The sequence below is a fragment of the Telmatherina bonti genome, assembly GCF_933228915.1.
Source record: "Telmatherina bonti genome assembly, chromosome: 21".
Lineage (NCBI taxonomy): Eukaryota > Metazoa > Chordata > Actinopteri > Atheriniformes > Telmatherinidae > Telmatherina > Telmatherina bonti.
The window spans coordinates 32,094,224-32,104,082 of NC_136630.1; the positions used below are offsets into that span (position 1 = coordinate 32,094,224).

At 48.0% G+C, this 9,859-nt stretch overlaps 1 protein-coding gene across 4 annotated transcripts in view; it reads left to right on the plus strand.

Moving 5' to 3' along the window:
- atad1b (ATPase family AAA domain containing 1b) overlaps window positions 1-9,241 on the plus strand; it is a 9,826-nt gene extending 585 nt beyond the window's left edge. Inside the window, exons 2-10 of one of the 4 annotated variants that reach the window (XM_079260503.1) lie at window positions 247-495; window positions 1,641-1,739; window positions 1,813-1,933; window positions 5,500-5,700; window positions 5,802-5,908; window positions 5,987-6,076; window positions 6,154-6,204; window positions 6,310-6,440; window positions 6,525-9,241. In XM_079260503.1, coding sequence (XP_079116629.1) covers window positions 322-495; window positions 1,641-1,739; window positions 1,813-1,933; window positions 5,500-5,700; window positions 5,802-5,908; window positions 5,987-6,076; window positions 6,154-6,204; window positions 6,310-6,440; window positions 6,525-6,645 — 1,095 coding nt within the window. In that variant the 5' untranslated portion in view covers window positions 247-321 and the 3' untranslated portion in view covers window positions 6,646-9,241. Of the gene's footprint in view, window positions 1-246; window positions 496-1,640; window positions 1,740-1,812; window positions 1,934-5,499; window positions 5,701-5,801; window positions 6,077-6,153; window positions 6,205-6,309; window positions 6,441-6,524 lie in introns of all 4 variants that reach the window. The other 3 variants (XM_079260501.1, XM_079260502.1, XM_079260504.1) reach the window with 3 other exon arrangements.
- Window positions 9,242-9,859: the final 618 nt, after the last annotated feature.

A 9,859-nucleotide genomic window follows, 5' to 3' on the forward strand; every position in this document is an offset into this window, starting at 1 on the left:
TTTCTCTGGTTGGAAGCTGAAGATTCAATTAGTTCTTGGGAAGATCTTCCCTCCGACATCCAGCCTCCAACCAGACATCAGCTCCAGGTCTTCTCTTAAACCAGCCTGTCTGAGTTCCCATGTTTTAGACAACTCCATCCTCCAGAGCACCTGAGTCAGATTGTTTGCAGCCTGTTCAGGGCCCTGAGGGGGTTCCTAAGGACCACATGTGAGAAACACTAAACCAGACCTGTATCATTTGTCCAGCTGTTTTCCATCATCAGCTCTGCTGTAAGGAAACTGGTTCTCCTGTCTGCGAGCCAGAGTCTCGTGATCCTGACGATGGTTCTGAGAGAGGTTCCAGCGGAGAACATCGCCCGGCCTCTGGGCCGGAACGAGGTCATCGGCCTGCTCTTCAGACTCACCATATTCGGAGCCGTCACCTACTTCACCATCAAGTGGATGGTGGACGCCATCGACCCCACCAGGAAGCAGAAGGTGGAGGCTCAGAAGCAGGTGAGTTTTCCTCCAGCTGGGAATAATGGTCCAACCTGGGAATGATGGTCCCACCTGGGAAAGATGATCCTATCTGGGAATGATGATCCCAGCTGAGAATGATGGTTCCACCTGGGAATTATGATATAGTTGGGAATGATGGTCCCACCTGGGAAAGATGATCCTATCTGGGAATTATGATCACAGCTGAGAATGATGGTTCCACCTGGGAATGATGGTTCCACCTGGGAATGATGGTCCCAGATGAGAATGATGGTCCCAGCTGCCCTGGTGCCTGTCATGGTGGAAATCCCAGGACTCGTTGGTGGACACCAGCAGTGAGGGATGCCGTCAAGCTGAAGAAGGAGTCCTATCGGGCCTTCTTGGCCTGTGGGACTCTGGAGGCAGCTGATGGGTACCGACAGGCTAAGCGGAATGTGGCTTTGGCTGTCGCCAAGGCAAAAACTCAGGCATGGGAGGAGTTAGCCCAACCAGTCTACATGTGCTTTGTGGACCTGGAGAAGCCGTTCGACCGTGTCCCCCGGGGGCTCCTGTGGGGGGTACTCCATAGGAGCCCCCTTGTACGAGCTGTCCGGTCCCTGTACGACAGGTGACAGAACTTGAGCCAGAGCCAGAAGGTGAAGCTCTCGATTTACCAGTCGATCTACGTTCCTACCCTCACCTATGGTCATGAGCTGTGGGTCGTGACCGAAAGAACCAGATCTCGTATACAGGCGGCTGAAATGAGTTTCCTCCGCAGGGTGGCCGGGCTCTCCCTTAGAGATAGGGTGAGGAGCTCGGTCATCCGGGAGGAGATCAGAGTAGAGCCGCTGCTCCTCCACATGGAGAGGAACCAGTTGAGGTGGCTCGGGCATCTGGTCAGGATGCCTCCTGGACCTCCCTGGTGAGGTGTTCCAGGCACGTCCCTCTGGGAGGAGACCCCGGGGAAGACCCAGGACACGCTGGAGGGATTATATCTCTCGGCTGGCCTGGGAACGCCTCGGGATCCCCCCCGCAGAGTTGGCAAATGTGGCTGGGGAGAGGGAAGTCTGGGCTTCCCTGCTTAGGCTGCTGCCCCCGCGACCCCACCCCGGATAAGCGGCAGAAGATGAAGATGAAGGTCCCAGCTGGAATCTCCAAACTGATCCGTGGGCTTCGTTGAACAGGCGGAGAAACTCATGCGTCAGATCGGAGTGAAGAACGTGAAGCTGTCTGAGTACGAGATGAGCATCGCAGCACACCTGGTGGACCCCCTGAGCATGCAGGTGACCCTCCTCATCCTCTCATGCCACCTGGAGATGAAGAGCTGTATGATGATGATGATGATGATGTGCACAGATCACCTGGAAGGACATCGCTGGGCTGGATGAGGTCATCACTGAGCTGAAGGAGACAGTAATCTTACCTGTTCAGAAGAGACACCTGTTCCAGGGCTCCAGACTGCTGCAGCCTCCCAAAGGTCAGATGTCACACACTTCCTGTTCTGTTGTCAGCGCATGACATCACAGCCTGTAAAAGGATGACAACACACACTGTAAAAGGATGACAACACACACAGTAAAAGGATGACAACACACACAGTAAAAGGATGACAACACACACTGTAAAAGGATGACAACACACACTGTAAAAGGATGACAACACACACTGTAAAAGGATGACAACACACACTGTAAAAGGATGACAACACACGCTGTAAAAGGATGACAACACACACAGTAAAAGGATGACAACACACACTGTAAAAGGATGACAACACACGCTGTAAAAGGATGACAACACACGCTGTAAAAGGATGACAACACACACAGTAAAAGGATGACAACACACACTGTAAAAGGATGACAACACACACAGTAAAAGGATGACAACACACGCTGTAAAAGGATGACAACACACACAGTAAAAGGATGACAACACACACTGTAAAAGGATGACAACACACGCTGTAAAAGGATGACAACACACACTGTAAAAGGATGACAACACACACTGTAAAAGGATGACAACACACACTGTAAAAGGATGACAACACACGCTGTAAAAGGATGACAACACACACAGTAAAAGGATGACAACACACACTGTAAAAGGATGACAACACACACAGTAAAAGGATGACAACACACACAGTAAAAGGATGACAACACACACTGTAAAAGGATGACAACACACACAGTAAAAGGATGACAACACACACAGTAAAAGGATGACAACACACACTGTAAAAGGATGACAACACACACTGTAAAAGGATGACAACACACACTGTAAAAGGATGACAACACACACAGTAAAAGGATGACAACACACACTGTAAAAGGATGACAACACACGCTGTAAAAGGATGACAACACACACAGTAAAAGGATGACAACACACACAGTAAAAGGATGACAACACACACAGTAAAAGGATGACAACACACGCTGTAAAAGGATGACAACACACGCTGTAAAAGGATGACAACACACGCTGTAAAAGGATGACAACACACGCTGTAAAAGGATGACAACACACACTGTAAAAGGATGACAACACACACTGTAAAAGGATGACAACACACGCTGTAAAAGGATGACAACACACGCTGTAAAAGGATGACAACACACGCTGTAAAAGGATGACAACACACACTGTAAAAGGATGACAACACACACTGTAAAAGGATGACAACACACGCTGTAAAAGGATGACAACACACACTGTAAAAGGATGACAACACACACTGTAAAAGGATGACAACACACACTGTAAAAGGATGACAACACACGCTGTAAAAGGATGACAACACACACTGTAAAAGGATGACAACACACGCTGTAAAAGGATGACAACACACACTGTAAAAGGATGACAACACACACTGTAAAAGGATGACAACACACACTGTAAAAGGATGACAACACACGCTGTAAAAGGATGACAACACACACTGTAAAAGGATGACAACACACGCTGTAAAAGGATGACAACACACACTGTAAAAGGATGACAACACACGCTGTAAAAGGATGACAACACACACTGTAAAAGGATGACAACACACACTGTAAAAGGATGACAACACACACAGTAAAAGGATGACAACACACACAGTAAAAGGATGACAACACACGCTGTAAAAGGATGACAACACACGCTGTAAAAGGATGACAACACACGCTGTAAAAGGATGACAACACACGCTGTAAAAGGATGACAACACACGCTGTAAAAGGATGACAACACACACTGTAAAAGGATGACAACACACGCTGTAAAAGGATGACAACACACACTGTAAAAGGATGACAACACACACTGTAAAAGGATGACAACACACACTGTAAAAGGATGACAACACACACAGTAAAAGGATGACAACACACACAGTAAAAGGATGACAACACACGCTGTAAAAGGATGACAACACACGCTGTAAAAGGATGACAACACACGCTGTAAAAGGATGACAACACACGCTGTAAAAGGATGACAACACACGCTGTAAAAGGATGACAACACACGCTGTAAAAGGATGACAACACACGCTGTAAAAGGATGACAACACACGCTGTAAAAGGATGACAACACACGCTGTAAAAGGATGACAACACACACTGTAAAAGGATGACAACACACGCTGTAAAAGGATGACAACACACGCTGTAAAAGGATGACAACACACGCTGTAAAAGGATGACAACACACGCTGTAAAAGGATGACAACACACGCTGTAAAAGGATGACAACACACGCTGTAAAAGGATGACAACACACGCTGTAAAAGGATGACAACACACGCTGTAAAAGGATGACAACACACGCTGTAAAAGGATGACAACACACGCTGTAAAAGGATGACAACACACGCTGTAAAAGGATGACAACACACACAGTAAAAGGATGACAACACACGCTGTAAAAGGATGACAACACACACAGTAAAAGGATGACAACACACGCTGTAAAAGGATGACAACACACGCTGTAAAAGGATGACAACACACACTGTAAAAGGATGACAACACACACAGTAAAAGGATGACAACACACGCAGTAAAAGGATGACAACACACGCAGTAAAAGGATGACAACACACGCTGTAAAAGGATGACAACACACGCTGTAAAAGGATGACAACACACGCTGTAAAAGGATGACAACACACGCTGTAAAAGGATGACAACACACACTGTAAAAGGATGACAACACACGCTGTAAAAGGATGACAACACACACTGTAAAAGGATGACAACACACGCTGTAAAAGGATGACAACACACACAGTAAAAGGATGACAACACACACAGTAAAAGGATGACAACACACGCAGTAAAAGGATGACAACACACACAGTAAAAGGATGACAACACACGCAGTAAAAGGATGACAACACACGCAGTAAAAGGATGACAACACACGCAGTAAAAGGATGACAACACACGCAGTAAAAGGATGACAACACACGCAGTAAAAGGATGACAACACACACAGTAAAAGGATGACAACACACGCTGTAAAAGGATGACAACACACACTGTAAAAGGATGACAACACACGCTGTAAAAGGATGACAACACACACAGTAAAAGGATGACAACACACACAGTAAAAGGATGACAACACACACAGTAAAAGGATGACAACACACACAGTAAAAGGATGACAACACACGCTGTAAAAGGATGACAACACACGCTGTAAAAGGATGACAACACACGCTGTAAAAGGATGACAACACACACTGTAAAAGGATGACAACACACGCTGTAAAAGGATGACAACACACACAGTAAAAGGATGACAACACACACTGTAAAAGGATGACAACACACGCTGTAAAAGGATGACAACACACGCTGTAAAAGGATGACAACACACACAGTAAAAGGATGACAACACACACAGTAAAAGGATGACAACACACACAGTAAAAGGATGACAACGTAGGAAGGAAGGATGAAATGAAAGAGAGAAAAGGAAGGCTGAGGAGGAAGCATGTGTTCAGGCCATAATACAGTTGCGTTGCTGTGGTAACAGGTGTGCTGCTCTACGGCCCCCCTGGTTGCGGTAAAACACTGATTGCCAAGGCAACTGCGAAGGAGGCGGGGTTTCGTTTCATCAACCTGCAGCCGAGCACGCTGACGGATAAATGGTACGGCGAGTCTCAGAAACTGGCTGCTGCCGTCTTCTCATTGGCTGTTAAGCTGCAGCCTTCAATCATCTTCATTGATGAGATCGGTGAGGAGCGCGCACACACAAACGCACACATTTAGCTTACTGAGCGGTGGGCGGAGCCTGGCGCTGTGGGTGTGACCTCCAGGCATCTCTGTGTTGGACAGACTCGTTTCTGAGGAGTCGGTCCAGTTCAGACCACGAGGCCACTGCCATGATGAAGGCCCAGTTCATGAGTCTGTGGGACGGACTGGACACGGACCACCACTGCCAGGTACACACACACCTGCCGGATGGGCGTGGCTTCATGCCTCCTTGTCCCGGCTGTGACCTTGTGCATTTTCTGTGTCAGGTGATCATTATGGGCGCCACAAACCGTCCTCAGGACCTGGACTCTGCCATCCTGCGGAGGATGCCCACCAGGTTCCACATCAACCAGCCGGTACCGTCAGATTCCCATGGTAACGGATGCCTCTCTGATGTCATGCTGCCACCTCATCGTGTGTTTTCTCCCTGCAGAGCCTGAAGCAGCGCGAGCAGATCCTCACACTGATCCTGGAAAACGAGAGCGTGAGTCCACCACAGAATCCGGGTCCAGATAAGATCCGCTGAGACTTGGTGGGACCGTCCTCTGCTGATTGGCTGGTTCTGATCTGCCCCCCTCTTTCTGCCCAGGTGGACATGTCTGTTGACCTTAGTGATGTTGCCAAGGAGACAGACGGCTTCTCAGGAAGTGACCTCAGAGAGATGTGTCGCGACGCAGCGTTGATGTGTGTCCGAGACTTCGTCCACAATCAGGATGACAGGTGAGGACGGGGGACGGTTCGGTCGGTGAATGCTGGTCAAACACCAGTTCTGTAGCTATGGTAACGGCATCTCTGCACTCTCAGTGTGTTGGAGGAGTCCATCCGTCCCATCCATCAGACGGACCTACAGCGGGCCATCGGGAAGATGAGGAAGTCCAAGTCGGCCGGAGGACATGCCACGCTGCTGCACGCCGCTCTGGACTGAACACACACGCAGGTCACATGACCACCTGGCTCCATGTGTAAATAAGCCGAGCATGCGCCGCTACTTCCTGTTTGTTTTGCCTGAAACCAGCACACCCCCTCCTCCTGATGGACCTCGCTCTCTGCCAATGTCCACTGGAGGACATCGTCTGTCGGGGAGCGATGTCCGCCAGGGGGACGACGTCTGTCGGCCAGGGGGACAAATTTCAGCATTACACTTCTGCTGGGAACTTCTTATTTTAACGTCAAGGATGCGAGACAGACGTGGGCTCTGGTCTCAGGTTCTGGTAGATGTTAGCCAGAACTCTCTGCTCCCGTTGCCAAGAAGAAGCCTCTGTTCCCACTCTGAAGCCTGAAACAGGATCAATGACCTGATGTATTGATTATCTGTCAGGTGATGATGGGATGCATAAGAAGTGTGTCGTCCAGTCCAGGGGGGGCAGAGGCTATCCTGGCAGGTGAGAGGCAGGTACACATGCTGGCGGGCCGACCAGAACCAGGATTTAAAGGTTTTAATGGCAGATTAATCAATAAGTTTGATTTGTAAATAACAGACTGGTTTCAGTGTTTCTTTTTATTTCTACTGCTGGGTTTCTTGTTGTTTACATCCCGCTGTAAACAGGTGTTAATCTGTTTGTTTTGAAGTGTGACACTGTAAATAAACATGTAAACATGAAGGAGAACAGCTGAACGGGTTGGTTTGAAAGCAAGACTGTAGTGGGCCATTTTAGCACACAATGATGATGATGTTGTGACCTTCACTACAGCTAGACAACGTTCTCGTCTCCTGGGAAACCAACTGCTTGGACGGATGTGATGCCAAACCTGTTTCCTAGGAAACCACACTGCTGTTTGTTTATTTAAGATCCCCTTTAGCTTTAGTGTAGCGGCAGCTATTGTTCCTGCACTCCATACCGCTTACATGGTGGTAATACTAGAAGTATACATTCACACTACTCAACAAATACACATAACGCATCATAATGTACTCCACATGACATACGTCCATTCATTCATTTTCCTAACCGCTTAATCCAGTTCAGGGTCGCGGGGAAGCTGGAGCCTATCTCAGCTGTCTTTGGACAGAAGGCAGGGTACACCTGGACAGCTCAACAGTCCATCGCAGGGCCATGATATACATCCATGCTGCTTTATTTTGGACCAATTACAATTGTTTTGTATGACTTAAAGAATTATTGGAACAAACAACTGAACAATAGTCCAGATGAGAGCAGACAGATGTTTGTATTATCTGTTTTATTGATAGTTGTGTCAGATATTTCCCACATCTCTTAATTACTGCTAAAGTATTTCCCATTTTCGTTGCTAACCCCTGTATGTGTTCATCCCATGATAATGTCTTCAACGGCAACACCCAAAAGTTTCACTTCTTCCACTTGTTTTATTTATTTTAAGATCCAACTCTGGTTTTGATTTAGAACATTAGAAATATTTGGTTCCTATTGCAATACTAGTTGTTTTGGACACATTCAAACTCAGTTTGTTACTGTCGATCCAATCTACAATCAGCTTCAATTCACAATCAAGATTCACATTAAGTCAGTAATTGTCTCTTCTGTTGAATACATTGTGGCGTCATCTGCAAACACTGACGTGTCATTTTTTAATACTATTGGAAAATCATTAGTAAAAATTGTAGACAGGACTGTACCAAGACAGCTTTCTTGAAGGACTCTGTGTTTGACATGTTTAACTTCAGAATAGCTTCCATTAAAGAACACCATTTGCTTTCTAGCAGTCAAATAACTTTCCATCTATTATAATGCAGGCTTAGAGAAACCAGAACATCTTAGTTTTCTTTACAATAACTCATGGTCAATAATATTAAACACCACAGAAAAGTCAAGCAAGACTACTCCCATAATTTTCCTTTTACGTTCATAAACTAGTCTTCTACCATTTAGTCAAAGCAGTGGCTGTCAAATATTTTTACCTATGTGCAAACTGAAAATGTATGATTAGCTGATTATTTGAAATATATTCATAATTAGATTCCATCCATCCATCTTCTGCCGCTTATCTGGGGTCGGGTCGCGGGGGCAGCAGCCTAAGCAGGGAAACCCAGACTTCCCTCTCACCAGCCACATTTGCCAACTCTGCGGGGGGATCCTGAGGTGTTCCCAGGTCAGCCGAGAGATATAATCCCACCAGCGTGTCCTGGGTCTTCCCCGGGGTCTCCTCCCAGAGGGATGTGCCTGGAACACCTCATCAGGGAGGTCCAGGAGGCATCCTGACCAGATGCCCGAGCCACCTCAACTGGTTCCTCTCCATGCGGAGGAGCAGCGGCTCTACTCTGATCTCCTCCCTGATGACCGAGCTCCTCACCCTATCTCTAAGGGAGAGCCCGGCCACCCTGCGGAGGAAACTCATTACTGCATTACTGCAGATGCCGCATCAATCTGCCTGTCAATCTCGCACTCCATCCTTCCCTCAGGAACAAGACCCCGAGATATTTAAACTCCTCCACTTGAGGCAGGACCTGACTCCCGACCCGGAGAGGGCAATCCACCCTATTCCGGCCGAGGACCATGGTCTCAGATTTGGAGGGGCTGATTCTCATCCCAGCCGCTTCACACTCGGCCGCGAATTGCTCAAGCGAGAGCTGGAGATCACGACCAGATGAAGCCAACAGGACCACGTCATCTGCAAAAAGCAGAGACCCAATCCTGAGGCCACCAAGTCGGATCCCCTCAACACCTCGGCTGCACCTAGAAATTCTGTCCATATAAGTTATGAACAGAATCGGTGATAAAGGGCAGCCTTGGCGGAGTCCAACCCTCACCGGAAACGAATCCGACTTACTACCGGCAATGCGGACCAAGCTCTGACACCTGTCGTACAGGGACCGGACAGCTCGTACAAGGGGGTCCGGTACCCCATACTCCCGGAGTACCCCCCACAGGAGCCCCCGGGGGACACGGTCGAATGCCTTCTCCAGGTCCACAAAGCACATGTAGACTGGTTGGGCAAACTCCCATGCCCCCTCCAGGACCACAAAGAGAGCTGGTCCACTGTTCTGCGACCAGGACGAAAACCACACTGCTCCTCCTCAATCCGAGATTCGACTATCCGGCGGACCCTCCTCTCCAGGACCCCTGAATAGACCTTACCAGGGAGGCTGAGGAGTGTGATTCCCCTGTAATTGGAACACACCCTCCGGTCCCCCTTCTTAAAAAGGGGGACCACCACCCCAG